Below are 19,095 nucleotides of genomic sequence, written 5' to 3'. Positions count from 1 at the left end.
TCACTCTGCTGCAGAATTTCTATATCATCAACATCAACTCCATATGGCAGAATTAAATCCAGCGTACGATCATGGCGATGAGTTGGTCCTGTCACATTTTGTTTGACTCGAGTTGAGAATATCGTTAAATGCTAATCCCAATGAGTCATTTTCATTATCTATGTGAATGTTGAAGTCAACAACAATTAAAGCTTTATCCACAGTAACTACAAGATCTGATAGAATATATTATATGTTGATCTATATACTGTAGCCAGGGCAAAAGACAACAGAGATTTTGTATTATATCTGATGGTGTCACATTAAGCATTATTATTTAAAAAAATCTTAAACTTATATCCTGTCCTCTGAGTAACACCAAATACGTCACTGTAAATTGTAGCAACACCTCTTCCTCGACCCTTCAGACGAGGCTAATTTTTATAACAATAACATATTTAAACAATTATATTCATCCAGTTTAAGCCAGATCTATCTATCTATCTATCTATCTATCTATCTATCTATCTATCTATCTATCTATCTATCTATCTATCTATCTATCTGTCTGTCTGTCTGTCTGTCTGTCTGTCCGTCCGTCCGTCCGTCCGTCCGTCCGTCCGTCCGTCCGTTGGACGCTGTATGTCTGTATCTCCACAGTCATGAATTTTTTATTTATTTGCTCCATGATTTATGTATTATGTACGTAGGCGGAAATTGCGGGCGGGGGTCGGGGGTCAGGACCCCCCCTATCTGAGGGTTGTCCCCCCCCTAAAATATCATTAAAATATGTGTATTGTAAATAATATAATGATATATTCTTAAAATAATTGTTTAAGAAATAAAATAATACAAATGCAAACGGGGCAACAACAAAAAAAAACCTTGGTGTCCCCTTCAAAAATTGCTCTTGAGAATTACGTTTATTGTCCCCCCAACATTTTGATGAAATTTTCGCCCCTGATTATGTACCAGTGCTACATGTTACGATTGAGTGGGTAAGCTATGCGCATAATGTTTTATGTAGTCATTTGTTTGCACATTCAAGTACTTTTAAACACGTTAAACACATGAGTTGACCTAGGTGCAATATCCGATGCTTTATCTTCATAAAACTTGACACACCCTTGGTTGTAAGAGTAAATGTAAGACCAAAAATATTCACAGTCGTGTATGCCACCTGGTGGATGAACAGCTTACAGAGCAGAAGTTGTGGTACAAAATATGCATAAGCTGACATGCAGGGTTGGGGAGTAATGGATAACAAAGCTGACAATTTACACAAGGTTTATTTCTATTTCTTCTGCTCCAAACTCACTTCAAATGTACTTCTCTGTCTGCTCGTATGAATGTAACACATCATAAGAAAGTGTTTCAGCGCTGTTCAAATGCACTTTGTATCACATCATTTATATGTATTAATGTTTTCCATCTGAAAGGACTAAATATTAAATTAAACAAATGACAATAAAATGCAACGTAATCTCTGAAGTTAGCAAAATACTTTTTGAATGTAACTGTATTCTAAATACCAATTATTTAAATCGTAACTGTAGTGGAATACATATTCCTGTTACATGTATTCTGTTACTCTCCAAACCTGCATATAAATGATGTGATACAAAGTGCATTTGAACAGCGGTGAAACACTTTCTTATGATGTGTTACATTCATACGAGCAGACAGAGAAGTGAGTTTGAAGTGAGATAGGAGCAGAAGAAATAGAAATATACCTTGTGTAAATTGTCAACTTTATGCTAAGCTAAAATGTTATTGCTAACCATTTTACCTGGACATGTTACCAGCACGATCATATTTATTTATCAAGAATATTCACGTTAGATCATAATTTCTTTTTTTCTAGTAAGACCTTTGATATAAGGGCAAAAATTATATTCTTGATAAAAAAAATTATTGTTTTCCAGTAAAAATATCTAAAAATCCTTAAAACAAGATCAGTTTGATTGATCTTGTTTTAGAAACAACACCGCATATGATATTTAGTTTTTCAGAGAATGTATTTTTAACATGTGTATTTTGTCCTGCTGTACTGAGTTTTTATAGTCAAAACAATTAAAGAAATCTACCAGTGCTGAAGAAGTAATCCAAAGTATTTAGAATACATTACTGACCTTGAGTAATCTAATGGAATACATTACAAATTACATTTTATAGCATGTATTCTGTAATCTGTAGTGGAATACATTTCAGAAGTAACCCTCCCAACACTGCTGACATGTTTAAAGTATAACATGCATTCTTCTTTGAATTTACACTTACACAAATAATGCAGACTCTCACATAAATGATAATAATAAAAGAGATAAACGCTCATTTTAAAGTGTTTAAAATAGCTAATATGCACACTGTCAACCATACCACGTTGTTGTTTTTTTGTTTTGTTTTTTGCAAAAGTGTGACTTTTTGCTGGCACTAGTGGTGCTGGAATTACACACTTCACCTTTAAGTATGAGACCAAACAACCCAATGCACAGGCATGGTTAAAAGAATGACTCTGTTGTTCAGATGACTTGCATAGTTAAGCAAACATTGTGACATGCCAAGCATTATTATCAGAATAGTGCAACTCCCGCATGAGTAATCAAACGGCTCATCAGGCCCAAACTAGACATTTGCTGTAACTCTGGAAACTCAAATTCATCCATTCAGAGGGTGTAGCTTGTCTTCTGGTGTGGTTGATCCAACAATGAAGAGCAAACTCTATTACAACATTAACAGGATGTGATTGGTTCAAAGTTTAAAAGTTTGAAACATGTTTATTCACTTAAAGCACAGTGGAATGTGACAAAGTTGTATTATCACCTTACACAATAATAAAGTTTCAAGAGTAATCTCCCCCATCCCTGGAGTCTATGCCCCTGCCATGATGCCTAAATTACTTTTCTCGAAAAGTCGGATCTAGGATTTAGGCATTCTCATGTAATTTTTTTTAGACTGCAAGACCATTCGACACTTGGGCCAAAGCTCACCGAACTGCTGGACAATAAAGCAGTTCAACCCCCCAATTAATAATCAGTTTTGTAGGGTTTTTGTGACTGTGTTCCATGTTAAAAAAATTTCACGATTTTAAACATTCTTCTCTGAACAGACTACCTAGCTGCCTTTCGTTCATTTCTCCAGTCTGAGTTTAGTGCGGAGAATGTTGAATTTTGGCAAGGCTGTTGGGAATATAAGTGGATGACTTCACTTTGCAAACTCTCTAACAAAGCAGCAGAATTCTAAGAAGAATTTCTCCATCCTGTGGCTCAAAAAGAGGTAAGCATATAAATTATACCTGGACAATTGTTCATTTAAGCATTCAATAGTCAGAATAGGGTCTTTCAAAACACATGGGAAAACCATTCCATCAATATCTTCCATCCATTGCTAATAGGTGGGGTGGTGTGACTTAGAATCCTTACATGTTAGTTGCTTTGTAATGAAATGCTACTGTTTATTAAAATACAAACAAATAGGGGTTTATGCAACCAGACTCCCCCCCCCAAGTATTTGTTTAAGCAAATAAACACCAGTTGCAGTTGAAATGTCAAATGCTTTTCCACAGATGTAACTGCTCAATTTTCACAGGTCAACATTGACTATCACCCTCGAGAGAAGACCAAAAGATCCCTGGTGAAGCCTGACCTCACTTGTTTCACATATTTAAAGACTGATGGAGGAAGACCAAAGTCTGAGGCCTACCAGAACCTGAGGAACACAGCCAGTTAATCCATCAAGACCTGCCATCAACACATAATTTACAGACAAAAAAATTAACAAGGACCTACAGGATAGAGTGGACATATGCACGTGGTTTAGAGGAAATGACTGAGGAGAACAGAAAGTGTGTGGTGTGCAGTGTCAACTTCATTGTTTCTGAGTGATAAGATGAACGAAAGAGATAAAAATGTCTCATGGTTTCCATTTGTGATTTGGAGTCTTTTTATGACTTTTAAAGTAGATTTCTTCAAGATTAAACATTATCAGACAAATAATCTGTTAATAAATTGCATTGTGCAATCTCAAGATAAATGAACTAAATGAATACATTTTAAACTATATTGGGATATAATTATGCCATAAAGGTATAAAGGTACCTACTTTTACATACTGTGATAATAATATATAATATATTATGTACATATATGGATGTTTCTTTAACATTAGGCACTTTAAGGTCTGGGGACAAGTCTTGATAAAAAATTTTTTGCACTCTCACCTATTTTTTCTTTATTTGTTCACTAACAAATAAATGAAGGCCTGGTCAGTCAGTTTTAATGTGACCTTTATATAACAATAAGAAAAATGTTTAAATCTGTTTCAATAATATCAACACCTTGGCCGTAAAACTGCCATAAAGCCATAAAAAAGCAAAAAAAACAAAACAAAAAACAAGTCCTATATTAATACATAGTAAATGTATTTTTTTTTTTTTATAATACTTTTGAAAATGAAAGGCACAAACATAGCCGTTTGGTGGGTGATTGGAAATGAGATGGCTCGGGCCACCACCGGCAAGATGTCAACTCCGGAGGGTTAGGTACAGTACATCAAACCAAAAACTAACCATCATTGGTGTAAAAATGTAATGTTAGATGACAAAATGCAACCTCCGAATCGAGCTTGTCCATGATTATGCAAAAACGATTACTTGCTAGCTTCACTGCAGGAACAACCCCGGGTCTCCCACACTGCTGATGCAATGCACTAATGGTTACACCACAGGGGAATGCAAACATGCTGGAGCCGATGCAAAAATGTCTGATAGGAGATGCCACTTGTTGGTGAGACGGTACAATGTGGCCGATCCTAAGGTAATGTAAATCTCGGAAACAACATGCCAACTTCCCTGTGATCATGTCCATTAAATGGAAATGAATAGAACTGTTTGCCATACAAACATAAATAGCAGATGAGCTATATATTTAGGTAAGTCCAGGGCCGGCGCTACCTATAGGCGAACTAGGCTGTTGCCTAGGGCCTCGGCCTTGGAGGCGGGGCCTCCAAAACATACACATGCTTATCCACCAATCAAGAGCAGCAAAATACTATGCTGTTTGTCCATTGGATATAACAATTGTCATTCACCTGTAGTTAAACCAATTAATATCATCGTTTACATGCGAGTCACTCCCAACCTCTGAATTTATGAATGAAGAGATTGTAGATGAATAAAATCCAACTTTTCGGCAAATTTATCTGATGGCGCCGAAACGAACTCATCCTTCAGGGGCGGCTAAGCAGGCACGCAAAGAAAGCGCAGCTCGTGATTCAGGTATCATCTATTTTTGAGTGATTGTAATTCTGATTCTAACGATCAGCGTCATTTTGAGATAGATCATTTGACGGTTATTTCCAGTTCAAAAGAGCGCGAGCGCCGTTGATGGACTGAATTCGCTTCTGACACTTTGAATCCGAGCGTATGTAATGCAGACTTTTGTTAGAAAAAAGAAATACGTTCTAAATGAACTGTCCGAAAGAGTCTGATTCGCGGAAATGAATCGGACTTCCAGTTGGAGAGATAGAGTGGCGAATTCATGATTAACTGTTGAACTGAATCTTACAAAGGAGTCGATTCTCCTCGATGGAATCGATTACAACCTGTGGAATAGAATCTTGATTCCTAACGCAAGGAATCAATTCTTTTAGAATCGATTTCCAGCCCTAGTCAGGAGCTGACTCGCAAAATACTACAGACAAAGTAAAGTTTGTCAGTCAAAGAGCAAACGCACTATACTAAAGCATTGTTTATTATGTTTTAATACAGTCTGTATATCTTCTAAAACGCAGATATTTAGCCTACATTAACTGCTCTAGTCTATCATAATAGACGCATATAGACCATAATAGACTTCAATTTTTTCGTTTCCCAATCATAAATACTGTTGTAATATTTATTGAAAATAAGTATGCAATCTTAAGCATATGAATAAGCACACAATTACAGTTGACGAAATTAACTTGTCTTTTCACTTCCACTAGCAGCTGATTTGTGTATCATAAGGTATTTCTCTACAATACATACCTAATATGACTATATTTAGTCTATCAAAAACAAAACTGTTCATTATCCCAAATAGTGGGTTAGTGTGTTACCATAAATAAATTACTGAACAAATTACTGCAAAAAACTTCCTGACTGCTTAAAAAAAAAAAAGATGACTTTTCAGATGATTTTTTTGTTTGTTTACCTTAATAAAAGTTACATTAATATGCACATTTAAGTAAAAATACTGATAACAGGTTTTGTATAAATAAAATGGTTAGGAATCATATTTGTTTTCAAGTCTTTTTTATTAAATTATTTTTTATTAACAAAGTTCGGGAGGAGTACATTCAGATAATCAACGAGATAAGAGGTATATATACTGCAGACTTACCTCTGTTCATTGACAGTTTATCAGCATCCCTCCACCACCCCCATCTCCTCACTTTGATTTTTAATAATCTCTTATTGGATGTAAACAACACAATCCAAAATACAATGCAATCCAATGTAATACTGTGTAAATCTGGCCAAAATTCAGAGCCTGGAGCCCTCCCCTGCATGCCAAATATGCATAATCTTTACTCTATTTAATTTGATGTAAGTGTGAACTCGTGAATTCTGAAAGGTGGAGGGGAGGAGGGCATGGCGGGGGGCCTCCAACATACATTTTGCCTAGGGTTTCCAAATGTGTAGAACCGGCCCTGGGTAAGTCTATGGACTGTGACTAATTATGTGCAGAGAACCAACTCTGAGAAGACGTTTTCCTTAGTCTGTGAAGAACTGTGTTTTGGTCACATGTCTGACCTGAGCTAACTGATTCCGAGATGGGCCTTAAGCAACCAACGCTGCCATATAGCACCATAATAATCCATTCCACCTCTTGACCCTACTGTGACAATTACATATTTCCTGAGATTCAAGGCTTAAAAAGGCAATTCAGACCCGCTAAGAATAACTTGAATGATTGACCTAAAATTCCATCAACACAGTGGGTGTTAGCAGTAGCCTGAAGCATGGTTAATCACCCACAGCGCATGTCCTTCTTGGGGAAGGTAATTGTACAATTGTTGCTTTAAATGCAATGCACGACCACTGGAAATATAAAAAAAAAAATCATAGGATTAAAATGTTCAGCATTTTCTTCATTTAAACAAAATGTTATTTATGCTTGATTTTATGAATGGGAAAGAATACATACATTCGGTCCGTTTGGAGTCTTAATGGAATTTGCATATGTGATTTTTCTTTCCAAGAGGTACATAGAGTATTTATGCATATATACATTATATATAATTAATACAACTAATTTAATGCTTCGAACACAAACTGCTGAGGAATAAATGGCATTTAAGTGGAGTCAATAGAACACTCTGTATTAATTCAATCATACTTTTTTTTTTTCTCCACTTATGTCAATGCAACTCACATCATAAAGTTTTCTCACCAAACATGCCATTGCTCAGAGTCGTGGATGAATTAAAATCATGTGCTTTAACATACTGACATAAGGACATGGACTTGCACAAAAGGACCAATAATTGACTAGTTTCACAGATCTGTAAGGTACTAAGTTTCAACCTCGCAGATGACACACTGACCAATCGCTCATACAATCTGATACTGTCTTCCTTTCTCAAAACACTGTTGTCATGACAACTATTAGGAAATGAGTCATGTTCTGAGCCGCTGACATTGCCAAAGGCACAAAATTGCACAATTGCTCACAATGAAGAAACTGACAGTGTTATAGTACTTATGTGCAGAGCGGTGAGACAGAGGAAACGGATCAGGTGACTTTGAAGATGTCTACGCATGGTGAAGTCCATTAGCTATCCCTAACACAAGGAATTAACGCTTGACTGCCTCTCCATTTTTGGATGAACTTGAGGAGTCACCAGAACCAGCAAAGTGAATAGTTCACCTAAAAGTTTACATGTTGTAATTATTTTCTCACCCTCAATAATAATACAAATAATAAGAAGAAGCAAGAATCACAGTAACAGTAAGGCACTTACAATGGAAGTGAATGAGGACAGTCCATAAACATTAAAATACTCAAACATATAGCCACAATACACGAACATTATATGTAAACATGTGATAAAATGTTGTGTGTGGTAAAATCTCTTCACATGGGCATACAGGACATTACGTTGTCATGAAAACAGTCTTTTAATGTTTTAAAGAACTATACACAGACAAGGCTAGTAATCAATTATATCACACTGGAATCACATTAACATGTATGTGGCTTTACTTTTGAAACTGTAAGTATTTGAATGTTTATGAACTGGCCCCATTCACTTCCATTGTAAGTGTCTTGCTGTGACGTGTTTCTTTTTTAAATAAACAAGTGACTGGTCAACGATATGCCACAAATGCTGTCGAGTCAGCTTCACTTGAAAATTCCTTTAAAAAGTATACAAAAGCATCTTCAAAATTTGTCCATATGACTTAAATTCAAATTTTTCTAAATCCATAAGGCAGCTTTTGTGTAGACAGACTGAAATTTAAGTTGTTATTCCCTGGTATCTCAACATATGCCTTAGCTTTCCATGGCACATTCATGAGAGTTCATAAAAGATTGAGTAATGTCTGACTGATTAGCTTCTTGTTCACAAATCGATTTGCTTCTTTATTTCAACTCACTGACTCAATGAGCAGTTCTCGAGGTAACAGCTCAATGGTAGGGAAGGTTTATAGAGAATAATTCGGTCTGTTCCTCACATGAAACCCTTGTATGAATTCAAAAGACTTATATATATAATATAGTGCACAAGTTGTATAGACTACTTTATGGTGCTTTTGCGTCCTTTTGAAATTTGAAAGCTCCAGGTCTGAGTCTGTGTAATTGCTTAGAAAAGATGAAAAAAGTGTGTGTTCTTATATATTTCTCCTGTTTTGTTCTTGTGTGTTTGGTAAAATACTCTTTGAAGATCTTAGATTAAAATGTTCATAAATGTATTAGGGAATTAATATTTAGGTGCTTTGACTGGTCACCACGTTTTTCAAATCACCCTTTTGCCTTCAATGCTTACATTTATCTGGTTCTGCAGTGTGGCAAATGAAATTTTAAAAGTCAAAAAAGTGCATGCAAAAACAATATACTGTTTCAGCATGATTTTCAATAGAGTATTGCATGTCAAATTGTAGGATATGTCAACTACTGCCTTACTTTGAAGAATGACAACTGCCAATTACCATCTCATTTGACTCTTATTTTAATTTTGAGTACTGAACCAGGCCATTACAATTTGGCCCTATTGTTGTCCATAGATTACCAAAAAAACAAAACATGCAAAGTTATCATTTGCTTATCTGTTCTTTCCGAGGGTGCACATACATTTACATGTCTAAAAACATGGATGAACATGACACACTTTGCACACATGAGCAATGTCAGTACCTATCTTACAGCGAATGGATGGGGAGGAGGGTGTGGGAAGGCTTGACAGGGCTTCCTCTTTGCTGTGGTTCGCCGAGTCCCTGTTGGTGACACAAACCCTTAGCAACCGTCGCAGGGCATAAAAAGCAGAGCCGGATACACAGAGAGGAAACCTGTAGAGCACCAAGTGCAGAATGATCACAAGCAGGACAGAGCTGCTGTGGATTCCAAGACAATAATCCCTCACTCTACAATGCCTGGCCTTATCCCATCAATCACAACACATTTCAACATGGATAGAGATGACTGCAGAAGAAATGCGGAGCTGTAAGTGCAATATTGGAGAATTTTTACAGATCTGGCTGGGATGCTTGTGAGAACAAGGGTTGGATTGTGAGTTCAATTACATTCCAGCATGCTTTAGCATACGTTTGCATGTGTGAAGTGTGAAATGCAGACAACAAAGCTGACTTTCTCTCCATAGAGGAAAGAACCTCATGTGTCGACTAAAGTGCATGTTCTCCAGCTCATCTGCTCCTGAAAGGTAAGGAGGCAGAAGTCTGGCATACATTCAAGTTTCAATATTGACTTAACTACACCTCAAGACAAACATACAAGGACAATTCCTTGGAATCTCAAACAGCTTTGCATCTTTGCAAGTAATCAAACATGTCTGGTCTTAGCAGGCTATGTTTAGAAGAGACACACCAATGGTCTCAGTCTCTGGAGCGACTCCTGGGCTCAAAATGTAAGAAAGTCTATTTTTACACCACACCAAGAGCTATTTTTTGACAGTGTTTGCTAAGAAGAGAGTAGACTAAAACATTAGTAAATGAAAGAGGTGCTGGTTTCTATTTGCTCCATGTATTTTGACACCAAGCACATTTAAATGTCCACTTGTATTCCCAGATGGCTTGGCCACGTTCCGCACCTTTCTAAAATCAGAATTCAGTGATGAGAACATTGAATTCTGGCTGACGTGCGAGGACTACAAGAAGATAACATCATCTCATAAGATGTCCTCAAAGGCAAAGAAAATCTTCAAGCAATTTGTTGAAGCTGAATCTCCAAAAGAGGTAGAAGACAACATCAAAATAGTCCATTGATAAAACATGACAGAGTACTGTTGATGTATAAACGCCTCTCATTTGCATTGCAGATAAATATCGACTATCACACGCGGGAGGAAATTAAGAGGAATGTACGGACTCCGACGGTGCAGTGTTTTGATGAGGCTCAAAATATTGTATACGGACTGATGGAACGTGATTCTTACCCCAGATTTCTACGATCTGAGATGTACAGGACCCTCCTGGAATCCCTTGCAACGGATACTGCCCAAGGATGACTGTATGGATATATAACACCAATGCTAAAACTGGAATGGTCTGGTCTTCTATGCAAGAGAGATGACAAGAATCCCAAAGCTGGTGCCCCCACCAAGGTGGATCAACCTCCAAAGAACCTCTGAAACAAGAAGGAGTCAAGAAGGTAGAGCCTCCTCTTTTGTACTCTCATTCTACAACAAGTTTTGGAGCATACCAAATCAAAATGGATTACAAATAGAAGTCTCACGGCACTAACTCTACAGTTAGCCCTAAAAACATTATTAGTGTGCAAGCTGGGGGTGCTTCCTGTCTAGATAAGGATGCAGCTCCTTCAAGCCTTTCCGGTGGTTTCTGAAGCTACAGCATGGGCACAACACTATTGTCTCTTCATGGCACTTCCAGAAGATCTTTAAAAAACTGTTTAGCCAATTACTTTTCCCCCCTCCCCTTTTCTTCCCAATTTGGAATGCTCAATTCCCAATGCGCTCTAAGTCCTCATGGTGGTGTAGTTGCCTCAAGTTGTAGACTTGCCTCAATCTGGGTGGCGGAGGACGAATCTCAGTTGCCTCCGCATCTGAGACCATCTTTTATTGCTGAGCTACCCATGCCCTCGGCTTTGTTAACAAATACCTCCACAGCCTGTTGGTTGAGGTGGTTAGGACATTCTAGCGAGAAGATTTGGACATACCCTATTTCAGCATTGTTGCCTATTGCCTCACAGATGTATAACATTAAATGAATGTGTGATCTAATGACCTACTTGAAAAGTAAAGGTGAAAAAATAATTGTAGCATGTGTGCCACAAACACATAAAAACTGTAGGCATTACATTACTTGTAATGACATAATGTTTAATTTAAAAGCTAATACTATTTATTAACCACAGCCACTGGTTGGATGTTGACTTTGGTCCATTTACTATAATAAATTAAGACTTTAAAATAAAGATTGGACACTGGAACTTTTTGCCTGCTATTTCATATTTCACTTTGGTTTATTTTGTTATGTGTGCTTGATATTAATCTCCCACCAGGGTCAAATAATTACTAAGGGTCAAAATGGCCTAGATATTTAAAGCGCGGGGGCCAAAATATGGCCTTGTTGTACATTTCAGTTATTATCTGTTAACTAATATTTGATACACTGCAGTCATCATTTTAATTAATTGAATCAATTGAAGCATATATGAACAACACACTAAGGGTTAAACAGGATGGGGGGTTAGATAAAAAAATTCCCTTATAAAAGGTAAAAATTACACTGAAAATATTAAATTAATAAAAATAAAAAATGTAATTAAAAATCATTCGGACAGTGTCAACCAGTCCTGTTGAACTTTCCTGTATGTGCAATACAGGAAATGAAAATGTTATTACTTCTACTGTGAATTTTCACTAATTATCAAATAATTATCATAACTACTACAGTAAAGTAGTACTTTTCATACACTTTTGCCAACAAGTCTCATGACTGTTCTGTGAAACAATTACCTTTGAAACAGGAACAGCTGAGTTTCAGTTCCCACCAAACATGGAATTAAGACTAAAAAGACTTCATAAAAGACAGAGAAGTGTGTATTGCAGCGGCTAATAAAAAGTCATGAGATCTTGCAATTTGCACATTTCTGCTATTGCACATCTAATGTTGCTTACCGGGTTTATGATGCAACCCTTCCTTCGTCTGAAATCCATTTAGTAGACAGAGACTTTCTTACTGGAGAAACTTGGTCAAGGGCACATGTGTAACAAAGCAGAACTATGATCTGATAACCAACAACTTATTAGGGACTGAAGTTGGAACATTTGAGTTAGATTTCCAGGTCCTTAACCTTTCGTTTCACAGTTTCAAAAAGAAGCCTAATGATTAATTTAATTGAGCTGAATTTGAATGTAAATCTGTAATATTTACACTAATCTTCTATTGCTATAGACGTAAAAAGCTCTCAAAATACATACACACTGGCAGCCAAATGTTTGAAATAATGTACAGATTTTGCTCTTATGGAAAAGTGGAATCACCAAAGTGGAATTCAACTGATCACAAAGTATAGTTGGGGCATTAATAACATGAAAAATTGCTATTACAATTTGAAACTTTATTAAACTACTTCAAAGAGTTCCCATCAAAAAATCCTCCATGTGCAGCAATGACAGCTTTGCAGATCCTTGTTATTCCAGCTGTCAGTTTGTCCAGATACTCCGTTGACATTTCACCCCACACTTCCTGTAGCACTTGCCATCGATGTGACGGTCATGATGGGCACTTCTCACGCACCTTACAGTCTAGCTGATCCCACAAAAGCTCAATGGTGTTAAGATCCGTAACACTCTGTAAAGGTATTCAACGGAAAGGAGGCGAGAACCGGCTTGCCGATATAAATAATAGTTTTAATGATAAACTTAAAAGAAGACATAAACACACACATGACGGACATGTCCGCTAACGATCTCTCTCCCCGCACGGCCCTCTGCAGTCAGCCTTTAAACCTCACGTAGGCATAATTAGCCTAATAAGGGACCGGGTGTGTAGGATCACGACCCGGCCCCGCCCTCTGCCCTGCCACATTCCTCTCTCGTTCTCTCAGGCTGGGGACCCCGGCCTGACGTACACCCCCCCTGTTTCCCTGGGAGAGGGCGCGCCTTCTGCGCTGTCTGCCGGCAGGTCATCCCCATCTACCTGGACGAGGGAGGGGACAAGGGGAGGGAAACAGAAATAATTAAAATGGGGGGTACTTCCTGTAACAGTGTAGTACCCCCCCAAACAACTGTAAAGTTTAAAAAAGGGAAAAGGCCAACGCAGAGCAACAGTGAGAGAGAGAGAGGAGAGAGAGATGAAAAAAAAACTCTTACTTGCCAGTTCTCCGATACGCCGCAGCTCGTTCCTCGGCCACTCCTCCACCCTATATCGGACGACAGCCGCGCCTCTCCGGGCGGATCAGAGGTAGTCTTCCAGCCCCTGGTGGACGGAACACCCCGCCGTGTTCTCGGGGAACAGAAGGGGTCTCCCCCGACCCTGGCAGCAGTTCTCGCTCCAGGCGGTCGCCAGTGAGCCCCTCCCTGCTCGCGGTCGGCGGTCTTAAACCCCACCGCGTTTCAGCAGCCGGTTGGCGACTCCTGCGCCCCTGGCAGATGGCCGCGGCTGCTCCGTTGGGGTGGACGGTAGTGGCGAGAACTCTACTACGGCGTATCCCTCCTCCTTCTCGGGTTTCGGCACCAGTGTAAAGGTATTCAACGGAAAGGAGGAGGCGAGAACCGGCTTGACGATATCAATAATAGTTTTAATGATAAACTTAAAAGAAGACATAAACACACACATGACGGACATGTCCGCTAACAATCTCTCTCTCCCGCACGGCCCTCTGCAGTCAACCTTTAAACCTCACGGAGGCATAATTAGCCTAATACGGGACCGGGTGTGTAGGATCTCGACCCGGCCCGCCCTCCGCCCTGCCACACACTCTTTTCCAAATTCCTGTTGTCCGATGTCTGTGTTTCTTTGCCCACTCTAACCTTTTCTTTTTGTTTTTGTGTTTCAAAAGTTTTCTTTGCAGTTCTTCCCATAAGGCCTGCACCCCTGAGTCTTCTCTTTACTGTTGAACATGAAACTGGTGTTGAGCGGGTAGAATTCAATGAAGCTGTCAGCTGAGGACACGTGAGGCGTCTATTTCTCAAACTAGAGACTCTGATGTACTTATCCTCTTTTGTTGATGTATTTGCCCATTTTGACCTAATATTGATCTTAAGACATTTATTGCATATTGCGGCAACCCAAACGCAAAACCAATGTTAAGCTTAATTTAACAAACCAAATAGCTTTCAGCTGTGTTTAATATAATGGCAAGTTATTTTCTAGTACTAAATTAGCAATTTAGCATGATTACTCAAGGAAAACGTGTTGGAGTGATGGCTGCTGGAAATGGGGTCTGTCTAGATTTGATAAAAAATTAGTTTTTTCAAATAGTGATGATGCTGTTTTTTACATCAGTAATGTCCTGACTATACCTTATGATCCACTTTGGTAAATAATAAGTATAATTTTCCTTCAGAAACAGCTAAATCTGTATATTATTCCAAAATGTTGGCCGCCCTACAAAAAATAAACTATAAGAAATTATTATAGTCTTGCTCAGAATTACATTTATAAATAGTTCATGTGTCATGTTCATTGGTGTCTTTTGTCTTTGTGTTTTTATGTTGAAGTTCAGTTTAGTCCCTGGTTCCTGGTTCCTGTTTCCTGTTTGGTTTCTGTCATGTTCATTGGTGTCTTTTGTTGTTGTGCTCTTATGTTGAAGTTTAGTTTAGCCCCTGTTTCCTGGTTCCTGTTTCCTGTTTGGTTTTTGTAGTCCTTTGTAGTTTGTTATTATGATTGGTGTTCCCTTGATTGTTTCTTCCAGGTGTCCCTCATTTTCTTGTTTGTTCCTTGCTGTATTTAAACCCTGGTTCTTTGTTCAGTCATTGTCAATCGTTGTTGATGTTTATGGATGTTTGTTCTTCACCTTTCCACCTGTTCTCCCCGTTCGTGGTCTCTTGACGTCTTTGTGCTTTTATGTTTATTTTTCCCATCGTGGATGTTTGGTTTGTTCCTGTTCAGTCTGTTTTACTTTATATAAATACGTACTGCATTTAGAGCCTTGCCCCTCGTCTCCTTCATCTACTCAGCGTTACATCATGCATCAGAGGCTTGAATATTCAAATTGACTTTTACTCCTTTTAACTCATAAGAAGCAAAAAATACATAAAGGTTATTTTAAGTTCACCAAAACATGCACATCTTTTCACCAAAAATGGGCCAGTTTATGTTAAAAAAAAATATGGTGCACCCTCACCCAGAGGAGGTAAAGACATTGTTCTTGTTTATATAAGGTACTTTTGGAGTCCCCAATGAGTACAGCACATGTTTCATTGCTGGGAAATACCAAGCGCGTAATGCTTTTGGTGCATCGTCTGTTTAAATGGAAACTTGGCAACGATTGCACAGAGAAACACTCAAGATGCTCACTGTTATTTACAGTCTGAACATCATAACACACGATAAGTCTTTTAATAAACACAGGGTCATTATTACTATTCCCACTAACATCTGCAAAAGTGGATGATGTGTATATGCTCGTAAAAATTGTCTTTATATGGAGCAGACTTGCAGAAAGTCCTTTTAGTAGGTCTCGTATTTCACAAAAATACTCATCTACTGATTAGTTGAGGGAAAATATCTGCCTAAGCAGTTGATATTCATCAAAATGGAAAAACATATGATGACATAACTCATAGGAAGTGGTCAAAAAGCTCAATGTGTTGCAAAAGATGGATTATTCATGTAAAAACAGACAGGAAGTGTCATGTGAATGTATGTATGAATGTAATTTCTGTGGAAATTGGTAATCTCTCTTACATTTGTCTAAAACTTGCATTGAATCACTTAATTGATTTATGAATTGTTTTGCATTTGATTATTGTTTTACAGTTTAGATTTTGCTGAAGAGGCCATAATGGGTTCCCATTGGGAAAATGGACACATATAGTGACAACATGCATTGCTTATGGAACATGTTGTCACAAAAGGTCAAATGTTAGCTAACAGATAAGAAAGATAGAATTCACCATGTTTTTTTTTCCACTTCCATATTTTAAATAGCAATGGCAGTTTGCCTTGAGCCCTGGTTAATTTCTGACCCTGGTTATACATGTTTAACCTATTTGCATCGTAGATACATGGAATCTTTCTCAAACTTAAGAAGTCAATTTTTCAATGGTACTGTGTCTATTCAAATCAAGGTGATTTCCATATCTTCTTTAGTGCTACTGTTCTAAAAACATTGCCTTGACATCTTAATCACATACACAAATACATTTTTGCATATCATTGGCTAAATGAATGGAAACATGCATATTTCCCATGCCACACCGGTGACAGGAATGACTGCACTATTTGTACTATTCAGAGATGTTGCTCTCAGCACCAATACGTGAAAACCTGTATTTCATGTCCAAGTCAATAGGATCTTAAGGGTAATGCAAAATGCAGCATAATACTGAGTGTTTACAGAAAAGTAATGCATTAAACCAGTGAATTAAGTTTGGTGATTTAGAAAAATCGGTTGTGTTTCAAAATGTGGAATCACACGGGAACTCGGAATGTTCTTTCAGAAATTTCCAGTATCCTAGAATCGGCCACATTATGCCGATCCACTGACAAGCACCATCTTCTATCAGACATTTTTTGTATCTGCTCCAGAGTGTTTACAGTCCTCTGTGGTGCGACCGGAAGCATGTTGCGTCAGCAGCATAGAAGCCCTCGGTTCATGATGTAATTGTGCTCGCATAATCAGTGATAAGTGAGATTTTGAGGTTGTATTTTCCCCTCTAACATTACATTTTTACTCCACTGATGGTTAGGTTTAGGGTTTGGGTTGGGGAGACCAGTTTAAAATAAGCATTCCTCTTCACTGTATTACAGCCTGTACAGCTGAAAATAAATCACTTCAGAACTCGCTTTTGACGCCCCTCAGTGGAAGTTTCACTCAGAAAATAGGCCTTACTCTTAATAACACTTACAACTTTGGCCACTGGGGCAGTGTTTTGAAGTAATAAACCACAATAATAAAACTAGAACACACTATTTAAATTTACATTTATTCATTTGGCAGATGCTTTTATTCAAAGCGATTTAAAAAAGAGGAATACATTGTAAATGAGCATCAGAGTAGTAGTAATCAAGACTGATTAAAGTGCAACAAGAATGTTTTTTTTCTTTTAGTGACTGGTTAAGTGCTCATGGAAAAGATGTGTTTTTAGCCATTTTTAAAGATAGAGATTGAGTCAGCTTCACGGATGGAGTTGGGAAGGTCATTCCACCAAAGTGGTATGATGAAACCGAACGTCTTGGAAAGTGTTTTGGCGATTCTTTGTGTTGATACAATAAGGCACCATACCTTAGACTAACTGCAGGCTTCTAGTGGGAGCATAGCTCTGCAGAAATGATTTTAGGTATGCTGGAGCAGACCCAGTGACTGTTCTGTATGCCAGCATCAGAGCCTTGAATTTGACACATGCATCAACCGGCAGCCAGTGGAGAGAGACAAGGAGTGGTGTAACATGCACTCTCTTTAGTTCATTAAAGACCAGATGTGCTGCTGCATTCTGGATCATTTGCAGGGGTCTAATTGGGCATGCAGGGAGGCCTGCAATTAGAGTGTTACATTAGTACAGTCTAGTTATGATAAGTGAATGAACAGGAAGTTGTGTGGCATGTTCAGAGAGGAAGGGTCTTATCTAGTGTAAATCTACATGATCGTGCTGTCTATGAGATGTGGTCTGTGAAATTGAGTTGGTTGTTGATGGTTACCCCTAGATTTCTGACCATTTTGGAAGGCGTTACTGTTGTTGAACCCAGCTGAACAGTGATGTTGTGTTCAACAGCAAGGTTGGCTGGAAAGATGAGAAGCTCAGTCTTTACTGGTTTAAGTTGCAGATGGTGTTCCTTCATCCAGGCCGAGATATCTGCCAAACTATTTTGAAATATAGTAATAAACAGCAGCAAGTTATGAAACATTTCATATAAAAAAGTCTCTTTAAAGTGATGATGAAAATTCTCTCATCATTTACTCACCCTCATGCCATCCCAGATGTGTATGACTTTCTTTCTTCTGCAGAACCCACATTAAGATATTTTGAAGAATATTTCAGCTCTGTAGGTCCATACAATGCAAGTGAATTGTGACATAAAGGGAGCATAAAAGTAATCCATATGACTCTAGTGGTTAAATCCATGTGTTCAGAAGTGATATGATAGGTTTGGGTGAGAAACAGATTAATAGTGAAGTAATTTTTTGACATAAATTCTCCTGCCTGCCCTCCTACCTGCTACGCAGTGCAGTGACTTGTACTCGTCTGGTGTATACAAAGACATTAAAGACAAACTGCATCTTAATGAGATGCTGCAATGGATCAGTCTGTAAGAATGGAAAAGATGTGCTTTTTCCATATGGACGACCAGGCTTCAAATCCGCCTTTTGACCCAGTTTTCCCCAACCTGTTACCTGTCTCCACTCTTAATATTTTTCTTTAAAACTATATAATAACAAAATTGATTTCCTCACAGTGATTTGATCTCGATGAATATCAGAGAGTTGAGTGAAAGGTTTGATCCAGGTAAAATCACGGCATGCACATCAACTGCTTTTAATTTTAAAAACATCATATGCGTTAATCAAAGTAATAAGAGGATGGCAACATATGTGCCACAGTGATGTGATTGGGGAAGCGAAAGAAAAATGCAAAGAAATGTGTCCCCCACTCAAGATATACGTCCACTAATGTGCGGATGCAATCTTTGTTTTATTCAAATATAAAGTTCCATATGGGTGTATTAGAACCCAGAATCTCTAGCACGAGAGGCAAATTAGTTACCTCTATACC

At 38.1% G+C, this 19,095-nt stretch overlaps 1 protein-coding gene across 4 annotated transcripts; it reads left to right on the top strand.

Moving 5' to 3' along the window:
- The first annotated feature begins 9,498 nt into the window (after window positions 1-9,498).
- On the top strand, window positions 9,499-11,636 carry LOC127639754 (regulator of G-protein signaling 21-like). Of its 4 annotated transcripts, none has more exons than XM_052121961.1 (5): window positions 9,499-9,680; window positions 9,838-9,897; window positions 10,037-10,101; window positions 10,263-10,429; window positions 10,513-11,636. In XM_052121961.1, the coding sequence occupies exons 1-5, from the start codon at window positions 9,607-9,609 to the stop codon at window positions 10,699-10,701; spliced, it is 555 nt and encodes a 184-aa protein (XP_051977921.1). In that variant the 5' UTR covers window positions 9,499-9,606; the 3' UTR covers window positions 10,702-11,636. The 4 variants fall into 4 exon arrangements, with proteins under 4 accessions (XP_051977921.1, XP_051977922.1, XP_051977925.1 ...); XM_052121962.1 differs by having other exon boundaries at window positions 9,511-9,680; window positions 10,040-10,101; XM_052121965.1 differs by having other exon boundaries at window positions 9,539-9,746; window positions 10,040-10,101.
- The last annotated feature ends 7,459 nt before the right edge of the window (window positions 11,637-19,095 follow it).

The sequence above is a fragment of the Xyrauchen texanus genome, chromosome 48, assembly GCF_025860055.1.
Source record: "Xyrauchen texanus isolate HMW12.3.18 chromosome 48, RBS_HiC_50CHRs, whole genome shotgun sequence".
Taxonomy (NCBI): domain Eukaryota; kingdom Metazoa; phylum Chordata; class Actinopteri; order Cypriniformes; family Catostomidae; genus Xyrauchen; species Xyrauchen texanus.
This window is presented reverse-complemented; position numbering and strand designations above follow the sequence as displayed.

Coding starts and splice junctions, on each gene's coding strand:
- LOC127639754 (XM_052121961.1), top strand. CDS start 9,607: ATGCCTGGCCTTATCCCATCAATCACAACACATTTCAACATGGATAGA. Junction 9,681..9,837: donor TGCAGAAGAAATGCGGAGCT/GTAAGTGCAATA, acceptor TTCTCTCCATAG/AGGAAAGAACCTCATGTGTC. Junction 10,102..10,262: donor GCGACTCCTGGGCTCAAAAT/GTAAGAAAGTCT, acceptor TTGTATTCCCAG/ATGGCTTGGCCACGTTCCGC.